This window comes from Ovis canadensis, chromosome 9 (assembly GCF_042477335.2).
Source record: "Ovis canadensis isolate MfBH-ARS-UI-01 breed Bighorn chromosome 9, ARS-UI_OviCan_v2, whole genome shotgun sequence".
Lineage (NCBI taxonomy): Eukaryota > Metazoa > Chordata > Mammalia > Artiodactyla > Bovidae > Ovis > Ovis canadensis.
This window is the reverse complement of record NC_091253.1, coordinates 55,440,655-55,464,533: the sequence shown is the minus strand read 5'-3', so window position 1 is coordinate 55,464,533 and position 23,879 is coordinate 55,440,655. Positions and strand designations below refer to the sequence as shown.

At 38.8% G+C, this 23,879-nt stretch overlaps 1 protein-coding gene and 1 long non-coding RNA gene across 5 annotated transcripts in view; one reads left to right on the top strand and one right to left on the bottom strand.

The window, feature by feature from the left end:
• The window catches only part of C9H8orf34 (chromosome 9 C8orf34 homolog), a 337,664-nt gene extending 330,666 nt beyond the window's left edge, over window positions 1-6,998 (bottom strand). For all 4 annotated transcript variants that reach the window (XM_069600208.1, XM_069600210.1, XM_069600209.1 and 1 more), the window contains exon 1: window positions 6,358-6,998. In XM_069600208.1, coding sequence (XP_069456309.1) covers window positions 6,358-6,684 — 327 coding nt within the window. In that variant the 5' untranslated portion in view covers window positions 6,685-6,998. The remainder of the gene's footprint in view (window positions 1-6,357) is intronic.
• On the top strand, window positions 6,001-15,090 carry LOC138445820 (uncharacterized). Its single transcript, XR_011259008.1, has 3 exons — window positions 6,001-6,390; window positions 8,119-8,233; window positions 14,556-15,090. It is a non-coding gene; the product is annotated as an uncharacterized lncRNA (long non-coding RNA).
• The last annotated feature ends 8,789 nt before the right edge of the window (window positions 15,091-23,879 follow it).

The window sequence follows — 23,879 nt, the reverse complement described above, 5'->3', positions numbered from 1 at the left end:
AATATGCATTATCATAGTCTAATTTGAAAAATGACTCTCAGTGGCAGTTTCTGAAATCACTCCACAGTTCAGCTCAGCAAAAGTAATTCTTTCATGGGGCAACTTTATGCAGACTGGGTATCCAAATCATTGCTCAACTAAATGTATCCTAAAATACACTTTTAATACCTTGAGAACATAATGCACTTCAGGAATTCTTCTCTAAATATTATTTCTCAAAACTGAACTATTCACAAACCGAGTGACTCTGATCTCTGTCTTGGATTCCTGACCAATCTCTAGACCGTAGCAATGAGATGTAGCCAAGTGTACACAGGCCTCAAAGTCTTAACTTAATGTTAAGTGAGGGTTAGAATGAAAATAATTCTGCAAAAGCTAAGACTTTCTGTGAGCTTCCAAAAAGCAGAGTATTTGTCACCTGTGCAGCAGACGATGAGATGGTTAGATAGCATCACTGACTCAATGGACATCAATTTGAGCAATCTCTGGGAGACAGTGAAGGACAGGCAAGCCTGGCACGCTGCAGTCCATGGGATCACAAAGAAGCAAATATGACTTCACAACTGAACAACAACATATATATATACATATGCATATTATATTTTAGTAGTTTCTTAGAGATAGCATTTAGTTGGATCGTGTTTTTAATCCATTCTGACAATCTATCTTTTAACTGGTATATTTAGACCATTTGCATTCAATTTTTGACATATTAGGACTAAAGCCTGCCTTTTTTTTTTCTGTTTGTTCTTTCTTTTTCTCCATTTTCCTGTTCCTGTGAGTTATTTTCACATTTTTTAAAATTTCTTTTTTATTTACCTATATTTTTTGACGGCATCTTATTGTATAGATTTTTTACTTGCCCTAGTATTTCAACTCCTAAAAGATGATGCTGTGAAAGTGCTGCACTCAATATGTCAGCAAATTTGGAAAACTCAGCAGTGGCCACAGGACTGGAAAAAGTCAGTTTTCATTCCAATCCCAAGGAAACGCAATGCCAAAGAATGCTCAAACTACTGCACAATTGCACTCATCTCACACACTGGTAAAGTAATGTCCAAAATTCCCCAATCCAGGCTTCAGCAATATGTGAACCATGAACTTCCATATGTTCAACCTGGCTTTAGAAAAGGCAGAGGACCCAGAAATCAAATTGCCAACATCTGCTGGATCATTGAAAAAGCAAGAGAGTTCCAGAAAAACATCTATTTCTGCTTTATTGACTATGCCAAAGCCTTTGACTGTGTGGATCACAATAAACTGTGGAAAATTCTGTAAGAGATGGGAATACCAGACTACCTGACCTGCCTCTTGAGAAATGTGTATGCAGGTCAGGAGGCAACAGTTAGAACTGGACATGGAACAACAGACTGTTTCCAAATAGGAAAAGGAGTACGTCAAGGCTGTATATTGTCACCCTGCTTATTTAACTTATACTCAGAGTACATCATGAGAAACGCTGGGCTGGAGAAAGCACAAGCTGGAGTCAAGATTGCCAGGAGAAATACCAGTAACCTCAGATGTGCAGGTAACACCACCCTTATGGCACAAAGTGAAGATCTTAACAGCCTCTTGATGAAAGTGAAAGAGGAGAGTGAAAAAGCTGGCTTAAAGCTCAACATTCAGAAAACTAAGATCATGGCATCTGGTCCCATCATTTCATGGCAATTAGATGGGGAACCAGTGGAAACAGTGGCTGACTTTATTTCTGGGGGCTCCAAAATCACTGCAGATGGTGACTGCAGCCATGGAATTAAAAGACACTCCTTGGAAGGAAAGTTATGACCAACCTAGACAGCATATTCAAAGCAACAAAGCTTCATCTAATCAAGGCTATGGTTTTTCCAGTAGTCATGTATGGATGTGAGAGTTGGACTATAAAGAGAGCCAACTGCCAAAGAATTGATGCTTTAAACTGTGGTGTTAGAGAAGACTCTTGAGAGTCCCTTGGACTGCAAGGAGATCCAACCAGTCCATCCTAAAGGAGATCAGTCCTAGGTTTTCATTGGAAGGACTGATGTTGAAGCTGAAACTCCAATACTTTGGCCACCTGATGCAAAGAGCTGACTCATTTGAAAAGACCCTGATGCTGGGAAAGATTGAGGGCAGGAGGAGAAGGGGTGACAGAGGATGAGATGGTTGGATGGCATCACCGACTCAACGGAGTTTCGGTAGGCTCCGGGAGTTAGTGATGGACAAGGAGGCCTGGTGTGCTTAGTTAAAGGGGTTGCAAAGAGTCGGACACAACTGAGTGACTGACCTGAACTGAACTGAGGCTTCCCAGGTGGTGCAGTGTTACATAAAGAATCTGCCTGTCAATATGGGAGACACAAGAGACTCAGGTTCAATTCCTGGGTTGGGAAGATCCGCTGGAGGAGGAATTGGCAACCCACTCCCATATTCTTGAATGGAGAATCTCCATGGACAGAGGAGCCTGGTGGGCTATAGTCCATGGGGTCACGAAGAGTCAGACACAACTAAGAAACTGAGCACACATGTACATACTACATATTATATTATACATGCAGAATTAATCAACAGGTGTTGTCATTTTACCAGCTCAAGTAAAGAACAGAAACCTTACCTCCTTTGTACCCCTTTTCTCTTCCCTGATTATATTAATAATACAATTTTCTAAGTATTTCTTCTATATACATTTAGAACCACATCTGGCATTGTCATAATTAGAACTTCAATCATACATAATTTAGTAAATTCGAGAGGAGAAGGAAAAGGTATTACCTGTACTCATTTTTGTACTATCTGTACTCATTTGTATTTTTGCTCTCTCCATGTTCTTTCTCTTTCCTGATGTTCTAAACTTCCTTCTTCTTTTATCGTTGCCTTTCTGTTTAGAGAAATTCCTTTAGCCGTACTTTTCAAGAAGGACTGCTGATGACAAATTTTCTTGGTTTCCCTTTTATTTCTGAAGGATGTTTTCTCTATAGAATTCTAGATTCTTTTTATATTTTTTCAGCACTTGAAAAATACTGTTCCATTGCCTCCTGACCTCCATGGGTATGATGACAAATCTGGTGTCATTCTAATTGTTTTTTCCTCTATAGGGACAGTGTTGCATTTCTCTGGCTGCTTTCAAGATTTTAATCTCCTTTTTTCCCTAGAAATTTCATTATGATGTCTCTTGGCATGGATTTTATTACAGGGGTGGCCTTGTTACCCCTGCTTTCTTAAACTGAAGTATAGTTGATTACAATGTACACAGGTACACAGCAAAGTGATTCATATGACTATGTGTATATATATATATATGAATATATAATCTTCTTCAAATTCTTTTCCATTATGGGTCGTTACAAGATATTGAGTAGAGTTCTCTGTGCTATATAGCTTGTTGTTTCTTTTATATACAGTGGTGTGTATCTGTTGATTGCAAACTCCTAATTAATCCCTCCCTCCCCCTCTCCCCCTTTGGTAACCATGAATTTGTTTTCTACATCTGTGGATCTGTTTCTGTTTTGTAAATAAGCTCATTTGTATCATTTTTCTTTTTTAGATTCCACATGCAAGTGATTTTACATGGTGTAGGATTTCCCACACTTGTGCGTGTCAGTCACACACAAGTGTGAGTGCGACTTTGTGAGTGTGACCATGCTTGAACCAAGATATACGACTGCCCTGAGCACCATCCCAACGAATAATTTTCAGTGACAAAATGTTAGAAATAAGTAAACTAAGTAAGAAATTAACTAAGTAAATAACCTGTACAGGTTAAAAAAAAGATACAAGTGTTCTCACAACCAGTATATGTTACCCTTGCTACTGTTTTAAGTAACATTCATGTGCTGTCTTTAAAGTGTCTCACTCCAATGTGTTTTCTTAAAACAGTCCTAACAAGATCTTTAAAGGGAAGGTACTGTCTGGTTCTGTATATTTTCAAAACTAAAGTAAGCCTATGTCACCAACTCCAGTGTCTCAACACACACACACACACACACAGACACACACATACACATACACACACACACACACACATCACAGCAAAGCACAGATAATAAAACCTGGCATCACCTAACAATTTCAATTTGTGATTGGTAAATGGAGATTTTAGCTTATATCATTGTTTCTTACAATGTGGCCCAAGAATTAAATATGTGACAGTCCTTTGTTCTACATTCTACTACATTCAGATGCCTCAGCTCCTGTTCTGATCTCCTGAAGCAGTTTTTATGAGCACCATTAACTAAAGTCCTGAGAGCTTTGAGAAGAATGATAGATCAATATGTCCATTTTACACTAGTTTCATTAATTTTCTAGTATGAGATTTTCCAATTTTGTAAAGTATATGTAATTCTACTCTCAAAAACTAAGCTCTCTCATGATTAAAAAAAAAAAACTGTTGCATAAGGAACTCTTCTTCAAATAGAAGAGAACTTATCCATTTTCTCCCTTTAATCACTTAGAGTGCACATCAACCTTAAAAAATTAACTACTCAAACTGTAATCCAAGCTAATAGAGGAATATATGTAATATGTTACTCCCCCAAATCAATAAAATACAAAGTGTATAATTCTGTCCTTGTTTGTTTTTTAGTGAGGAGGTCTAACACTTCATGACCCAACTTTACCATCACTTACAATTTATCAGTGGAATTAGCTAGTCAGTGCCTGAAAATGTGAACATTTAATAAAAACCAAGTTGGATCTATTTCCTAATTATGTAGAACATTTACCTATATTCCAAACTCTATTATTATCACTTGGAGAGAATATGGGGAATTTTAAAAGTTAACAAACACCAACAGCATCTATTAAAAACTATACTTTATATTCTAGAGAACATTCCAAATGTATTTATGTTTCTTTTGATGTAATCAACTGTGCCACAGAGGGTTATTATGTTTCTCCTTTAAATATATGTAGGTATATTTAGTATATGTATATACATAATTTAATATATATATACAAAATTGTATATAGTCTCTAATCTTTAGACTACAGGCAAAGAAAGGAATTCAAGTAGCTCCAGCAATTCTGTTAATATTCTATTAATACTCTGCTTTTGTGGACTTCCTTTGTTCACACTGTTGGCAAAAACAAGAATCAATATATATACTGTAGGACTTTATGAATACTCTACAACAATGAGTTTGGGTTGAAATAATGGTTGCATATCTCAAGACAGTACATCGTTAACTTAAAAGTTGGTCAGAAAAATAAGAGATCTTGAAAATCTTGGTAACGTGAAACCGGTTATGATCATACCCTTGTCTGCTCCCTTTCTGTGATGGGACATTAATTTGCACCCTCGTTTTTCCTGCAGATGTCATTCTCCTTTCATCTGTCCTAGCCAAGGTGCTCCATCCTCCGCTTAGCTCTTCCTCTTGCCGCGTTTCAGTCTTAAAACACTGCGGTCATGTAAAATTCAAAAATGACCACAATGTTTTGGGGTTTATTGTGGGGAGTGGGCAATCTCGATCCCCTCCCCACATCCTCTCACAGCAGGTCGGTGCCCAACTGGCCGGCTGAACCAGAGAGCACGGGGCCGTGGGGACCCCCTCCCGGCCGGTCTCTGCAGCTGCCCAGAGCCCTGGCCACCGGTGGGACGCTCTGCCCCTGTTGGCTTTCAGTCATTCTCTCCTGTTCTCCCGCTCTACAGTATTTTGTCATCAGTCCTCTGATGGCGAGAAAAAAACAGCTCAGAGTCCCACGTCTCCTTCCCATAAATATGCCTGTGCTTTTCCCGAACCTTTCTCCGCCCCCTTTTCTTCCCCCTACCCCCATCCCAGCACAGGTAGGGGCTGCAATGCAAAGGGCTTTTTTTTTTTTTTTTTTTCCATCCAGAGACCAATGTCAGCGCCTCAGCTGGACAATTTCATTCAACACGCCCGCACCTGCTGAAACCTACTCCCTATCAATTCAGTTTTCTCCCGGTTAACCTTATTCCATCACACTGCTAAGCACCTCCTCCACCTTTTTCGGGTTCTACTACTGCCCACATTTGGAACAGGAAAAAAAAAAGAAAGCAACGCGCAAGACAGTGTGAATTCCAGGAAAAAAGTGAGCGTGTGTAAGACTGAGTGTGTGCATCCATCCGTCTCAGCCTGTCAGGGGCCCTGTGCATGTGGCGAGCGGTACAGGACAGTCAGACACCTCAAACTATCCCTGCCTGGGTCAGGCTGGCCCTCCCAGAGTTCACCTGTCCGCGCCCAGGTAACTGAAAAGGTGACCGCGCGGCCGCGTTCCAGGACACCTGGCCTGGGCAGAGCAAATGCCAGAGAAGCGGGGCCACGGGGGCGCCCCTCCGGTGTCTCCCTTCTCTCCCCGTACTTCCCTCCGGGGTGTTCTGCACCCCTTCTTCCTAAGACAAACGGAGCCGCCCGCATCCCAGCGCCTCACCTCAAACAGCGGACCGATCCTGTTCTTCTCCAGGTAAGCCTGGATCCGGGATTGCTGATGCGAGGCCATGAAGAGACCGAAGGGCCACGGAGGTAGCGGGAGAGGGTGCGACCGTGCGCCTCTGCCGGGGGACACCCCTGCTTTCCGCTGGACTGGGGCTGGGCCGGGAGCTCGGGAGCCTGGGCTCCCCCGGAGCGGTGAGCTGGGGCTCCGGGCGCGGGCGTGGGCTGCAGCTGCGGGAGCAGCGAGCGCGTGGGGCTCCGAGAGCCGGAAGCTGGGGCGCGGCGCCGCCAACTCACACAACTCGGAAGCGAGGCGGGCACTCATTCACCGCGTTCTCCTCCTCCTCCCCAAGCCCGCAGCTCTCCGCAGCGCCCGCGCCGGGGGACCTGGAGCGTAGGCTCCCGCTTCCTTTCTCCTCCGGGCGGCGGCGGCGGGAATCAGGGGGCGCGCGGCAAGCTGAGAGGTGCGGCTCTGCTTAAAGCACGCGCCCGGGGGCGCCCTCGGGCGGACCGGGGCTGCGGGGCTCGAACCCGCGGGGAGCGCGCGTGTGCGTGCGTGTCCGCGCCCGCCCGCGGCGGCGCTCTCGCCCAAGTGAAGGGAACACCCGGCCGGGCTGCTCCCGGGTCTCGGCTTGCCCTGCCCGCCCGCCGCTCCCTAGCGACAGCGCCGCTCGGAAAGCCAATGGTGGAGATGCTTCTTTCAAAGTGCACGTAAATCTGGCGCTTGTTGGCTACTCTTTGGCAGCTGCAAAGGCATTCGGAAAGGGGTTGTCCACACCACTCCTTCTGAGCCTCTCCTCGCACCTCCACCAGCTCAGGGTCCAAGGTGGACAGAGTTGTGAGAAGGAGCGTGGGTCTGAGGGTGTACCACGAACATGAGGTAGCCGTCCATCAGGCCGTCTGGCTTAGCTTAGAGCGGGTCGATGGGCTCAGAATCCCGCTGAAAACTCCCAAAGTACAGACACACAAAGGTTTTGACTGGAGGAAAGCGATGAAAGCAAGCTAGCCTCTCCTTCCAGTTTGCCTTCCTAATCCTCATGTGGATTACCACACACACATAATTATGGCTATATATCTATAGCTGCATCCCCAGTACTACAGGATTGCACTCAACGATGTTTCCTTTAGATGCTTCCTGTGTGTGTGCCTATGTGCTCAGTCGCTTAGTGGTGTCTGACTCTTTGCGACCTTTTGGACTGTAGTTGGCCAGGCTCCTCTGGCCATGGGACTTTTCAGGCAAGAATACTGAGCTGCTTTGCTGAGCTCCTCGAATTTAGCCAATAACTTTATTATGCAGGGGTTTATAAGGGAAGATCTCCAGGCAGCAGAGGCTCCTTCATAAGTTCTCTTTCTTGTGGAAAAAAGAAAACTCAATGAAGCCTCCAAAGCCGACTTCTCTGTCTCCTAACCATGATGTGCTGCCAAAATAATAAGATTTTAGAAAACATGGTTTAAAATGAAGGGAATATTTATCCTAAAGTAGACTGCAAGAGTATAGATTTCCTTGTCTTTTGCCAGCCACTATGTTCTGGGTTTCTGAATAAAGATATTCATATGAATATGAATATGATATTCATATGATATGAATAAAGATATTCATAATATCTTTTTTGGTGTCAGTGGTTTTTCATCTGTACATTTTAAATTTTTTGTATTAATTAATTTTTTAAGATTGTTTCTATATGGACCATTTTTAAAGTCTTTATTGAACCTGTTATAATATTGCTTCTGTTTTATGTTTTTGCTGTTTGGATTCCAGGCATGTGTGGTCTTAGTTCCCCAACCAGGGATCAAACCCACACCCTCTGCTTTGGAAGGGGAAGTCTTAACCACCAGACCACCAGGAAAGTCCCTTATCTGTATTTTAAAGGAATGTAAGTAGTACTTTAAGTAGTACTTAAGTAGAAACATGCACTAGTAAGGAATGGAATATCCCAGAAGGTATTGTTAATTCTATTTCAAAATTCAGATAAGAAACCTGCCAGAATACCTAAGAGCATAACCATCATTGATAACCTGAAATAGACATGATTTGCATTGGAAAGATGCCCAAGTTAATACTTTCACAGCCAGACTCAGGTTATCTGCCCAGGGAGAACTAAACTGAATAGCAGTGAGGTACCCAGGGTTATCACATATATTCAACTGACGATCAAAGGCCTACTTACTTACATATTTTTTAGCATGTTCAGGAGAAATTAAATATATAGAGTGAATATCAGCGTTTTATTTGATATTAGGTATTGTATAGTATACCTAATATGACTCAGCTAAAAAGTCAGGCATTTTCAAATATCACATAGTACCAGAGACTCAGAATGGTACCTTTCTTAAAGAGACATGAGGAAAATGCTTCTTTAAATCAGACTATTAACCTACTTAATAAGTCTTCACCATGCTCAGAGTACTGCATCCAGGGCCTTGAATGGAAAAGACAGTTTTTCTGGCAAAATACTTAAGCAGTAAAGGGAAGATGATGAAGATATATATAGTATTTATGTGTATATATATATATTAAAACACTAGACATCCCCAAATTATATTTTTTTAAATTCATAAAATATTTCAGAAGTTTTTCAAGGCCTTAAATACCATCTCTTCCACAAAGCACTTGGTTCTTTCCACTTTTCCCCAAACTTCATTACTAAAATAAATATTCATTGCACAACCTGTCTTGGTAGACGTTACATTAGAAGTGAGAATTCAAACGTGACGGGCCTTGTCTTTTTCTCAGTTGTTCAGTCTTTTTGAGACAATTGGTATATACAAGGATAATGACAGTATAATGTATTGTGCCAACATATACATTATACATAAAATATGTATTTATATACATAAAACACATAAAACATAGATACATACAATATGCTGTGTGAGTACTAAAGAATGAAAAAATTACCTGTGCCCATATCATCAAGGAATGCTCTGTAAAGAAGATTGCATTTGAGTAAAGGATCAAAGGAACAATAAAATTTTAAAGTTTTCTAGATAGGATTGGTGAAGTGAGAATGAGGATGAAATTTCAAACTTTGGCATTAAAAAAAAAAAATTGCTTTGGTTGCGACTCCACACTCCCAATGCAGGGGACAGGGGAACAGTTCAATCCCTGGGGAACTAAGATCCCATGTGTGGTGCAGCCAAGAAAACAAAAACAAACCAAAATTAAAAAAAAAAAAATAGCGTGAGCAAAGGTATACAGGCATAAAGCATGCTGGTGGTTAGAGAAACATAGGGTGGATATGGAAGAAGATTGGCATGTGTGGTTAAAAATGTAAGCAGAGTTCAGCTCACTAAAGGTCTTACTTCCTAAGAAATACAGACTTGCATTTCCTGGGTGATGAGACAAGACCGAAGAGTTTTGAAGAGAGGACTGTTATACTCGGGGAAAAGTTTTAAAAAGATTGCTTTGGTTACAACATGCATGATAGATTGAAGAAAAATGATATGGGAAGAACAAAACTAATTTAGAATCTGTAAACAAAACTAATCCAAACCTAATTTAAGGTATGGAATCCACAAACAAATCATGAGGGCGAGACTTTGGACTGGGGATAAAAACATGGGGAGGATAGAAAACATTCAAGGAACAGTGAAAGACTGATTTGTTGATTACCTTTATTTAGGATGAAATTAGAAGAGGGAATCAAAGATGACCCTCTAATTTCTGCAATAAAGCTAAAAGGATTATAAATTATTTGCTTAAGTCACCCAATGAATAATTGATAGGGCCAGGTTTTGATTCCGTATTTTCAAACTCCAAAGCTAAAGCTACTTCCATTTTTTGCCCTGTATCCTGAAAATTAGTCAAGAATTTCATTTCCGAAAATCAGCATCCCTTGGTAGCAAGGGCTATATCTCCAGACCTGGCACATAGTAGGCACTCAATAAATAGTAGTTAAATGAATGAATTAAATTTTAGTAGATAAATTTAATCCAGCTATGTTCTTTTAGGCCAAACTGTGCCTCTGACAAAGGGCATTTATATTCTGTCTTCTTCTATTTAATTAATTGCATGCGTATCTTTAGTCTCTCTTTTAAATTACAAACTCTTTAAAATCATGAACTGTATCTTAATATTTCTCTGTGCTTTATAGGATGTAACATTGTATATTTTCATACAATATGTTTTTCATAAATATATCTTTAATTAAATTCTGTACCTTTTGAGAATTTACTTCATTTAGTCACTTTAAGATTGGCTGAAAGTAACCACTGTCAAAAAGTAACCACTGTCCTGCATTGAATTTCTTTTGCAAACATAACATAGTACCTTTATGATCTTTTCCCTTTTTTTGGCTTGAGTACAGCACGAAAAGGCCATTTTCGATGAGACTGTCTTGACCTCATTGTGCTACAAAAGTGCTTATCAGCATAATTTACAAATATACAGAATCCAATTTATAGAATGTTCTAAAAGCCCTCGTCTAACTCCACTCTGCATAGCTCCCGAAACAAATGATTTCTGATTAGAGACAAGAGAACAATAGTGAAGGCCAGTAGGCCTAATTAGGAATTATAAACAATGTAATCCCCTGAAATTAATTAAATATTGAAATAAGAAGACAGAGAAGTTCTATACCAATACCAGTACATTGAATTTAGGCTGGCCTGAAGCATATTTGCCCCCTTCCTGTATCTTGCTCACCTTGCTACTTTAAAACAAACTCAGACAACTATTTTTCCAAAGACCTCAGTGTATCATGCAGGATTTTAATTTTTGAGTAATTAAGTGGAGAGACAGCATCAGAGACTGAAATGGAAGAGATAAAGCAGAGACCTGGAGATAGGAATATAGTCCTGACTGAGGAACTTTCCAAATATCCTTTGTATAGAAAATGACTGATAATTATGGCTTAAACCACATGATGGGATATGCCATAGATGGAAACTTTCAAAATACACATTTCAGGGAACAATTCCAAAGATGCCTGGGTATATTTTGATGCTAATGCATCAAAATACTATCATTTCACATAGTTCCATATACTTTCAGTTATAAAGACTGATTTCAACATAATGCTAGGTTTTTAATTAGCCTAAGGACCCATATCTGTGTTAGTATGTGTGAAGGATCATTTAGGTCTCCCTTGAATTTGATTCTCTCTTTAATATCACCTCAGAAAAATGTAGAGAGTGTTTTCTTGTTTGCTCTTAGTTGGTGGTTCAAATGCAGCTGAAAGCGAGGGTGAGGGGGGGGGCATTATTTGAGAATCTATCAGCATCATCACTGAGAACGCTGACCTTGGAGTTCTAGCTCAGGATAGAATCTAGGTTTTGCCATTTATTACCTGTGTGATGTCGAGCAAGTTACTTAACCTCTCTAGTCACAGCATCCTCATGTATAAACCGAAGATAAACAGTACCTAGTTCATGAGTTTATTATTAGTATTTCATGAACTAATATAGGAAGCATTAATATGAAGCCAGGTACACAGCAAAGATTCAATAAAAGATAGTGATAATATTGTTATTGTCATCATGTCATCTTCATTATCACCACTAGCATTATCAAATCCCTAAGACATGGACTTGCAAAATTCACATAAGCTGTATTAAACCAGTTTATCTGAAGAATTCCTAAGTAGAAAGAATGTCTTGCAAATCAAAGTCGTAAGGCAGGATATGAAAGTCTCTTAACTAAAGAAAATAAGAAAAGTACTTCTAAATTCAAAAAGAGAGCTGTAAAAAAATAATAAAGACAGCTATAAGGTGAATACCCACTCCAGTATTCGTGCCTGGGAAATCCCACGGACAGAGAAGCCTGGTGGGCTACCATCCAAAGAATCAGACACAACTTAGCAACTAAACAACAACAAAGGTGAGTATAGAGTGTAATATAAAATTATCTACTCAAATGGATTACTCTACATAAGAAATTACTTATAAGGGATGAAAGGTTTCCACATGAAGCCTGGTAAAAGGAGAACCAAGAGAAACATTGTGGTAATTATCCACACCTATCGAGCAGGACAAAAAGCCACAGGACCCAGCACAAATGAAACATTAAGAGAGGGTCATTAAGAGAGGGTGGTCATAGAGAGCTAGCTAGTTTTCTTCATTTCTGCCTGAAATGCTTCTCAGAATGAATTCAAATGATGAGCACATATACAGTATGGCTTATGTACCAGGTAATGTTATAAGCACTTTCTACACTGCACTAGGTCATTTCATCCTCAAAACAACATCCTGAAGTAGTTACCACTATTATCCCGTTTTATTCAGATGAGGCAACTGAGACATACAGAGGATAAGCAATTTGTCCAGGGTCCCAGCTAGTTAGTAGCAGAGTCCATATCTGAACTGAGGTAGTGTCTTAAACATCACTATATTGTCTCCCAAAGCTCTGACCACTTGTGTCATTTCCTTTGTACTGAATTTGTTTGGACCACAGGTATCTTGATGGCTGCTTTGACCTCACTGCTATGTTTATATTAGGAAGGAGGTAACCAGGGTGGCAGATATCCATGTAATTTCTGGTCCCATACTAAATGAAAACTTTGGCAAATTGGCTTATATGTGTCTCTTGAGAGTTCGCATAATACTAAGCAGTCACATTGACACTGATTGAACTGATAATATTGACTCACTGGACCTCCTAAACTGAGAACTCAAATGATACTGTCAGCTTGTGAAATCCTGCCATCCAGCCGTCTCAGGGAATACCACTTTAATTTCCACATTTAAATATTCTCAGGTAACATTTCTATCTCTTTAATTTCCCCATTTAGCTTTTAATATGTGGCATGTTTACAAGCAATCACCATCTAAAATGCTTTGTATCAATAACTTTTTATATATTTGCACTACATCATGAATCATGGAAAGGAAATCTACAGATATCAAACTGCAGATATCTTTGATATACTCATTTTCAATAAACTTTAACCCTGACATGCTTTTTGCTTATAATTTCCAAAATGATTTCCGAATGCTTTTTCATCGTAGTGAGAGCCTTTGTTAAGAAACATAGCTTAAACAATGAAAACTGCTACAGAATACTGTACCATGATACTGAATTTATTGAAATGGAGGAGGAATGAGAGCAGATTGAGCAAATAAAAGATGACTTAGAAAGGAAAGCAGTTCTACTTGGTGTACACCCTGGGGAGCCAGGCACTCTGCCTAGGACTGGATGTGCTATTGCTCCAATCTAGCTATCAAGGAATAAGTAACACGGGACCTATTTCTCAAGCACACATCCCTGTAAATGCCACTAATGCTCAGCCATAACGTGGCACATCACAACCACCACAGCGCTAAAGGCTAAAGGTACATTTTAGCAGAATTAGTGGACCCACCATTGCCTAGGGGGAATTTAAATTTAAAAGAGTATGGCAGCTCTCTGCAAAAACACTCTGTAAGCCATGGTACCCAAAGCATCAGCAACTTTTCTCCTTCCCAAGCAAATATTGGTCCATTTCCTATGAAAAATACCCACCCCACCTCCAGCCCTCTGGTGGTTTTAGTCCCGAGAATTAGAGATGTCTCTTTTGTAAGGTCTAAGTTTTTTTGCTAAGTTCCATATATGTGAGAGACTCACACTGAATTATTGTATATCTGCCGTGAAATGTTTCTGATGAGGTCATGAAGAATAGCAGCTAAACTTACTTTGTCTGGGAGGATTAGAAAGCTAAAAGCTAAATGAACAAATGAATGAATTCATGGATGGGTGGACAGATGGAAGAACGGAGGAAGGAGAGAATGAATTAATTAAATGCTGATAATTTATTAGGTAATCACGTGTATGTGTCTGTGTTAGTCACTCCGTAATGCCCAACTCTTTGCAGCCCCATGGACTGTAGCCTGCCAGGCTCCTCTGTCCATGGGATTCTCCAGGCAAGAATACTGGAGTGGATAGCCATTTCCTTCTCCAGGGGATATTCTCGATCCAGGTATGGAACCCAGGTCTCCTTAATTGCAGGCAGATTCTTTACCATCTAAATCACAAAGGAAGCCAAGGTAACCGTGTTGCATATCTAATAATCAGGTCCTCAGTCATTTATGTCTGAGTCCTCCTTTTCATGCATAATAAAGTTCATTGATTTTGTTCAATACACAATTCTTCTAAATATTTATGAAGTATTTAAACATAGCATTCCAATAAGTTGACAGCATTAACTTGCCTTTGTGTGTTTTACTTGAGTCTCTGTTCTTCAATTTGCCATTTCTTAACTTTTCTTCTTTTCATTTTTAAAGGAGAGTTTTTCATCTTGAAGCCTGAGCCTGAAACAGAAGTACAGAATTGTTGATCAGTAAAAACCAATCGACTAGAATTGATGACAATTGTTTTCTGCAACATCTGTCTTCCAACATGTATTTTAAGATCCTTTTGTCTGAAAAGGCTTGCCCCTGACAGTCATATACCTAGGCGTAGTTTAGTATCAAATTTCTGACACTGAACCCAAGATTTCATTTATTTTAGAATGGCCATTCCTTACTCTCAGCATATACTGACTCACATGATCTGTTTTGCCAAAAATATTATCCAAAAAACTCATTTATTTATTCCTTTTCATTTCATTATCTTTAATAAAGTGGCATTATGTAAAAACTTGCCTTAAAAAAGCAATGACACTAAGGCTATTTTGGAATTTAAGCTGAGGACAAAGAAATATGGTTAACCTTTTACATTTCCTAATATTTAATTTCAAAATAGTTTCCCTCCAGTGAAAAATTAAAATTAGGCACTCACAGACTAGCACCTTAGGAAATAAAAAAATGCAAGACTGAATTTTTTGAGTATGTGTCTTATCTGCTTCTAAGCAAAAATAAATGGTCTCTGTATTTGTTCAGTATTTTAGCCACTTGCCACAGCTTAAGTGTCCACTGACATTTCCATCTCCCTCAGAGTGTAACTTTCTCAAAGGTAGTTAACCTGACTTTTGTGTCAAACTTGAGATTGAATTTTCAGTCAGCTGTATACACAGCTACACTTTTGTGGCCACGATTACTCTTTTCTGTTTGCCCTGCCAGGCAAGTCATGCTGGATCTTAGTTCCTGACCAGGAATCCAACCTATGCCCCTGGAAGTGGAAGCATGGCATCCTAACCGCTGGACTGCCAGAAAATCCCTCACCCACTATTATCACTGCATTTTACAGAGGATAGAACCACAACCCAGAGCAGTGTAGTAACATACCCAACTAGTTGGTGGGAAAAACAAAATCCGAATTCAAGTCTGTCTTATTTGGAAGCATGTGTTCTTTCATTTCATTACCTAAGAACAATTTCTGTTTTAATTGCTTTGATTACTCATCAACATTTCAATTGCTTTTTTTTTTTTTTTTTGGTAATGTTCTGACTTTCATAGCTACTTCTCTTTGGAACAATATTCAGTTATGCCATTGAATACACTTATAATGCAACTGATCAATCTCATATTTTTCAAGAGTAGGAAGAGGTATGTGTTTGTAATACCTCTTGCAATGTTTTAATATAATTTTTTGGTAATTCCTCACTAATTGTAGAATAAAAGAGGTAATATTGGAGAATGTTTAGAAGTATGGGCTCTAAAGTTAGACTTTGTATTGTTTACATTTTACAATTTTCTGTATATTATGATGTTTGACATCTTTTCATTATTTTTTATTGGAAGTATAGGTGATTTACAATATTATGTTTGTTTTAGGTGTACAACATAGTGATTCAGTATTTTTGCAGGTTATATGGGATTATAAATTATTACAAGATAAGGGTAAAATTCTCTGTGCTATACAGTATATTGCTAATTTATTTATATATAGTAGTTTATATCTATTAATCCCATAGCCCTAACTTGTTCCTCTCCACTTCCTCTCCCCTTTGGTAACTGCAAGTCTGTTCTCTAGACATGTGACTTCGTTTCTGTTTTGCGTTACATTCGTTTGTATTATTCTTTACCTTCCACATGTAACTGACATAAAACAGTTTTTGTCTTTGATGTTTAACATCTTGAGAACATTTCTGACTGGGGACAGAGGGTACTCCCTCAGACTAGCCAGTACTTAGAAGTACATTGTTAAAACAAGTAAAAGAAAATCTAAATAAAATGAACAATACCCTGTATTCATAGATTGTTAAGATGGCAATACTCTCCATCTGATCTACAGATTCAACACAATTCCCATCAGAACTCCAACTGGCTTACTTAAAAAAATTGGCAAGCTCATCTTAAAATCATATGGAAATGTGAGAGATCCAGAATAACCAAAATGGTCTTGAAAAAAGAGTGAAGGGGAAGACTCACACTTCCTTATTTCAAAACTTAGTAAAAAGCTATAGCCAAAACAGTGTGGTACTGGCATAAGAACAGACATACATAGGAATGAACCAAATCTAGAGTCCAGAAATAAAGCCTCACATTTATGTTGACTTGATTTTAGACAGAAGTGTCAAAGTAATTCAAAATTTTCATCAAGTTGTGTTGATCAATACTTTCATCAATATTTCTATCAAATGGTGTTGAGGTAACTGAATATCCACATGCAAAGGAATGAAGTTGGACTTCTACCATACTACATTCAAAACCTAACTCAAAATGGATCTCAAAGTTAAGATCTAACACTATAAAATTTTATGAAAAAACAAAGGTATATGTCTTAAGGATACTGGATTAAAGCTTCCTTAGATATGTTGTCAAAAGCACACACACACACACAAATAAACTGTATGTCATCAAAAATAAACACTTTTTTGATGCAAAGGTTACCATCAAGAAAGTTCAGTTCAGTTCAGTTCAGTTCAGTTCAGTTCAGTCTCTCAGTCCTGTCCGACTCTTTGTGACCCCATGAATCACAGCACGCCAGGCCTCCCTGTCCATCACCATCTCTCGGAGTTCACTCAGACTCACGTCCATCAAGTCAGTGATGCCAACCAGCCATCTCATCCTCGGTCAGACCCTTCTCCTCCTGCCCCCAATCCCTCCCAGCATCAGAGTCTTTTCCAATGAGGTGGCCAAAGTACTGGAGTTTCAGCTTTGGCATCATTCCTTCCAAAGAAATCCCAGGGCTGATCTCCTTCAGAATGGACTGGTTGGATCTCCTTGCAGTCCAAGGGACTCTCAAGAGTCTTCTCCAACACCACACTTCAAAAGCATCAATTCTTCGGCACTCAGCCTTCTTCACAGTCCAACTCTCACATCCATGCATGACCACAGGATAAACCATAGCCTTGATTGGCAAAATTCAGACAACCCAAAGAATGGGAGAAAATATTCTTAAATCATACATCTGATGACACATACCTAGAATATATGATTAACTCTTACAATTCAGTAATAAAAATACCAAATATTCCAATTAAAAATGGACAAAGGAGCTGCACAGACGTTTCTCCCAAGAATATATACAGATGGCCAATAAGTACATGAAGACATGCCTAATGCCTTTATTCATCAGGAAAATACAGATCAAAACCACAATGAGATACCATTTAAAAGATAAGGATGGCCATGATACAGTTACAAAGATAAACAATAAGAAGTGTTGGCAAAGCTGTGTAAAACTTGGAACCCTCACTCATTACTGCTGTATATGTAAAATGATGCAGCCAATTTGAAAAATAGTCTGGCAGGCCCTTAAAGGGTTAAATATCAAGTTCTATTACCCAGCAATTCCACTCCTAGGTATAAACTTAGGCATGAAAACACATGACATCAAAAGAACTTATATATGAATGTTGTAGCAGCAATATTCATGAAAGCAAAAAAAGTGAAAATAATCCAAAAACTCAATGTTCATTACCAGATGAAAGATTAAATGAAATGTGATATGTGGATACAATGGGCTTCCCTGGTGGCTCAGTGGTAAAGAATCCGCCTGCCACTGCAGAAGACGCAGAAGATTTGGGCTCAACCCCTGGGTCAGGAAGATCCTCTGAAGGAGGAAATGGCAACCCACTCCAGTATTCTTGCCTGGGAGTTCCGATGGACGGAGCAGCCTGGCAGGCTACAGACCATGGGGTTGCAAGAGTCAGACACAACTGAGTGGCTGAGCACACACACGCTCATATCATATCTTATATGTCCATATATGATCTTATGATTTGCTAATACAAAGGAATGCAATACTAATCCATGCTACAGCATGGATGAACCTTGTGAAAGAAATCAGTCACAAAGCACCACATATTGTGTGCTTCCACAGATATGAAATATCCAGATTAAGCAAATCTACAGGGACAGAAAGTAGGTTAGTGGTCTCCTAGGGCTGGTGGGAAGCAGGTGGCAGGTAATGGGGGAAAGAGCTTGGAGAGGGGAAGGCGCAAGCAGAAACAGGGTGGATGAATGATGAGTGACTGCTGATGGGATTTCTCTTAAGGATGATAAAAATGTTCTAAAATTCATTGTGCTGATGGTTGCCCACTCTGTTGAATGTTCTAAAAAACGTTCATTCATACACTTTAAATTGGTGAATTGTTTTATGTGAATATTGAATTTCTTTCAATAAAGATGTTTTTAAAGAATTAACAGTAATTGTTATATTATGTCCTGGGGTCTTCTTGGATTCTTGTTTTTGTTCATTTAATTGTGTGTGATGGAAAAAAAAGGTGATTATAAAGCACACACTCACAGTTATAAACAGATCCTTAAAACCATCCTTTATTTGGTGAGCAGCATGATGGGCTAAAACTGCAGGTTTAAAAACCAAAGGGAATTAAATGACTTTTTATTAAGTTTGAGAGTACAAGCATCTGTGTGGATTCAGGAAAGAGGAGACACTTGGCCAGGCCAGAGAGAGGGAAAGATGCAGTGTGGGGAGAAAGAAGAATAACAGCTATATTGAGCTGCTTTACTTTTTGATGCAATAGATGAAAATATGTATATATTTATTTAAGTAGAAAACATCCAGCAAAACCATTTCTTTCTCACTGGGCTCTGGGACCTGTTTTGAGAGTCTGTCTGGAGGGTAGCCGCCACCTCATCTGAAATGCTGATGGAGCTTTCCTATTGGAGAAAGATAATTAGAAGTCCTTTTTGGTTTCTTTCCTTCTGGAGGTTAAGAATTACAATTTTTAGGGAGTTTCTTGGTGGTTTAGTGGCTAAGACTCCATGCTCCCAGTTCAGGCGGCCTGGGTTCTATCTCTGGTCAGGGAACTAGATCCCACAAGCCACAGCTAAGAGTTTGCATGCCATAACTAAAGATCTCACATGCTGCAACAAAGACCAACACAGCCAAATAAATAACATATAAAAAAAAAGAATTACTATTTTTAAAATTCTGATTTTCTACCTTTCAGCACTTAGTCTTAATGCTACAAATACTCTGCAACTTGTCTTTCTTTTTCACCAAAGTGAAGCTATTGAGAATTATCCCTGATGATACGTGTTTACAGGACATTGATTTTCACTGCTCTGTGTATTCCATGGTATGAATATAACATAATTCATTTATCCACTCTCCCATTCTAAGTTTTTACTGATGCAAACAATGTTACAATAAAATTCTTGTCCATGTCTGATTTTTTTCCATAGCCTAGAATTTCTCCAGGGTATAAACCTAGGAAAGAAATTGCTTGGTCATAAGGATACACATATTTGAATTCATGGGACATGGTTACATTACTCTCCAAAGTGGCTGTATAAATTTATAGTCCTTCCCACAACTTTTGAGAGTCCCTTTCCCTGAATTCTCACTCATACTGCAGGGGTAATCCTGTAAAAGGTGTGGGTCTCCGTTCCAACTCTCCCTATATTGGTATTAAATTCAAGCCCCTATATTAAGAGTGATAAATACCTCTAGGCAGTCAGTGTCAGCTCGCCAGTTCACTGTCCTGATTTTCAGTTCCTTCTTCATTTCTGGCCCAAGGCAATTTCCCTTTCTTAGCAGTTCAGCCATGCATTTATAAGGATGTTAGTTATAATTTATTAAACAATCCTTGGTGTTTGTAGCTGGAGGGTTTTCAAGTTATCTGTACTTCCAGACCTTTAAATGCCTGACAGCATTTTCAGCACCTGAGCAATCTTTAAACACACCCCAGATGTTGGATACCATAAAGGAAATAAGTGCAATCAAATTAGCCACTACAATGAGCTATTAAACTCTCTCCACATGTATTCATTAGTCACCATGCTGCCACATATGGGAATCTGCAGCTTACCTGAGGTTGAATCTCAACTAGTTTCTTACTAGCTGTGTGACCTTGGGCAATGTATTTCACCTTTCTGAACTGTAATTTGTTTATCTATAGAACAAGGATGTAAATCATAGAATCTGACTTGTATGACTGGTATAAAAAGTCAATCAGTTACTATTTATAAAAATACTTAGAACTGTATCTGATGTATAGTATGTGCTATGTAATTGTGTGATAAATGGAGGAATAAATATTAGACATTTATTTTTGTACTACCTCTGGATATTTTTTAAAAATGATCTCCCCTAAAATTGCCAGCATGGACAATCTAATGTTGGCAGCATGATAGCACTACTTCTCAACTTTAATGATACTAATGATAAACGGATTTTACCTAGAAGCCTCTCTGTGCTCCAGAATACAAGCAAAATAATTGTTGCCCATTGTGGGCCAGCCAAGCGGTTATACAGGTTGGGAGCAAGGATATTAAATAGGCTTCTCAGCTTTTTTCAGGATTAAAGAGGCATTCTGAGCAAAAACAAAAAAACTTCCAAAAGCTTTTTCTTTGTCTAGAGTAGTCACTTTTACTGTATGAAGATGTTCAGGGTATGAGAAACGATGTCTCAGGATCTGACTCTGCACAGGGATGGAAAATTAGGACCAAGTCTGTATGACATACTTTTATTCTGCTCTTACGTCATGTGTGGTCTGTATCCTCTGGCCACGCTTTTCAGGCCATACGCAAGTCACAGCATGTTTATTACACTTAGTAGTCATACCATACTCTGCTGTGCTCAGTCATGTCCAACTCTTTGCGATCCCATGAACTGTAGCCAACTAAGTTCCTCTGTCCATGAGAGTCTCAGGCAAGAATACTGAGTGGGTTGCCATTTCCTTCTCCAGAGGATCTTCCTAACGCAGGGACTGAACCTGCATCTCCCGCATTGGCAGGAAGATTCTTTACCACTGAGGCACCAGCGAAGCCTACTATCATAATTTACATTAGATCCTCAGACTTTATCTTTCACCAACTTCTATTTGCCCTACACCCCTGACTCTGGCAACCACGTTTATACTTCTGTTTCAATGAGCTTGACTATTTTTTTACATTCCACATATAGGTGACATCAAGCAGTATTTATCTTTAAGAGGTATTTATCTTTCTGTGTCTGGCTTACTTCACTTAGCATAATGCCCTTAAGGTCCATTCACGTTGTTGCAAAGAGCAGAATTTCCTTCTTTTTCATAATATATTAGTATATTAGGGAGTATATATAAATTCAAAAACAATGTTTGCTAACAATTAGCCTACAAAGATCTCCCTTTGCTTCCTCTGATTTCTTACTTACCTCCATGAGATGTATCTATAGTGATCTTTGTAACTTTCCAGAACTCCACTGACATTGCTTTGGTGGGCTTCCCCATCTGCTCAGGGATGAAAGAATCTACCTGCAGTACAGGAGACATTCAGGATACCCAGGTTTAATACCGGAGTCAGAAAGATCCCTTGTAGAAGGAAATGGCAAACCACTGCAGTATTCTTGCCTAGGCAATCCCACGGACAGAGCGGCCTGGTGGGCTACAGTCCAGAGGGTCGCAAAAGGTTCAGACATGACTGAGTGACTAAACAACAACAGCAACAAAGTAGTCAAAGACCTAATTAAACCTAAAATACATCTTTAAGCCCTTTCAAGAAACATAACTGTAAAAGATAGAATGTAGATCAGATAATAGCTAGAAAAAAAAAGATGTTAAGGTTAACAAGGACTTCACTTTTCAGGTAGAAGAAATTATTTTTAATTCATAAGAAAAGAATGTTTAAGATAAATAATTGCAAACATATTTACATTAAATTAAACCATACAAATTTAAATATATAATTAATTTTAAAGTAAATCAAATTTTAGAAGTGAGGTAAGAGGTTGCTAAGCAGTCAACAGCAAACAAAAAACAAACCAAAAAAAGTCATGGAGACAATAAATAAATATGAAGAACTATTGGAATCTCATTTTGACTCTACTGAAGGGTACACAAAGGAGAACAGCAGTAAATTACCTAGAAAATATGTTTTATGGGTAGAGCACAGAAAACATTAAATGTCAAGGTAAGAAATTCAGGCTTTATTTTGTAGGTGATAAGGCAGAAGTGATGTTTTTGAGCTTCGGTGACCTGCTCAAAGCTGTTTGATGGAAATCAATCCAGTAATGGCTTATGTCCATGAGATATTGTTAGCTCTATACAGAACACAATAAAGGAACTTTTACAATCATTTCTTCTAAGTAAATTCAATATTCCCCCAAAACTTCTCTTATTTTTGTATTATTCATATTTCAAGTACTCTTGGTAAATTTCTTGGGTGCAGAGAGCTCTAGAAGACATCACTGAGTTTTCTTATACACCAAGAAATAAATACATAAATTCATTGGAAAATGTTCATTGCCTCACTAAAGTTTATACTCATAAATTTCTGGTTAATAAGTTGAACGCTTCCATAGCCAGTTCTCAGGGAGAGAAATATTAAGATTGTTATATTTTATAATAAGAATTTGAGCTACAGGGATGAATTTTCTCAGCAAAGAGTCATTGGAGTGATAGCATTCTATAACATCACTACAAATTAAATTTTATTTTCTCATCTGTTTATCAGAAAGTCAAATAACTTTACATGACTTACAATAAATTGTTTAAAAAGCTGTCTTCTGATCGCTTCTTCACCTCCGACTTGTATTTCCAAGAGAAAAGATGTTCAAGTCACTTTGTTCAGATATTTACTATTATATTCCTAAATTATAATGCATATTATTGCTTTTTGATTTGAGGACTTCATTTTCTTCTGTACCCATTCCTCCATTCACCTAGTCATTTTTGGTTAATAATAATTCAATTTGATATTAATACTGTCATGTAATAATCACAGATGAACCATGTAGTCATCGATGAAGGAAAAATTTCCTTGTATAACTTTTTACTTCCCTGGCTTCAATCAATGCCTTATATATATTTATTTCTGATGCACCTTCCACTCATTTGTGTAGTGTAGGCAAGCTGAATTAAGGTTCCAGATGAAGCCCACCCTTTTTCAAAATGACATATTTTTACAATGTATTAACAGAGCCAGTTGTCAATGGAAGATTGCAAATATCCCATTGAACAGCATCATTGGGCAAGCCCCAGGGTAGTTTGCATTCTTCTTTCTATTTTTGTTTTTTTAGTCTGCCTTATTTAATTTGGCTCTTGATCCCCAAAACGAGATGTATGGAGACGTGGGTTCCATCCCTGAGTTGGGAAGATCCCCTGGAGAAGGGAAAGGCTGCTCACTCCAGTATTCTGGCCTGGAGAATTCCATGGACTATACAGTCCATGGAGTCGCAAAGAGTCAGACACAACGGAGCAACTTTCACTCACTCACATGCTGCTCTCATCACAGCCATTGAACTACTGTTTATTATTATGAACAGTATAATAACAC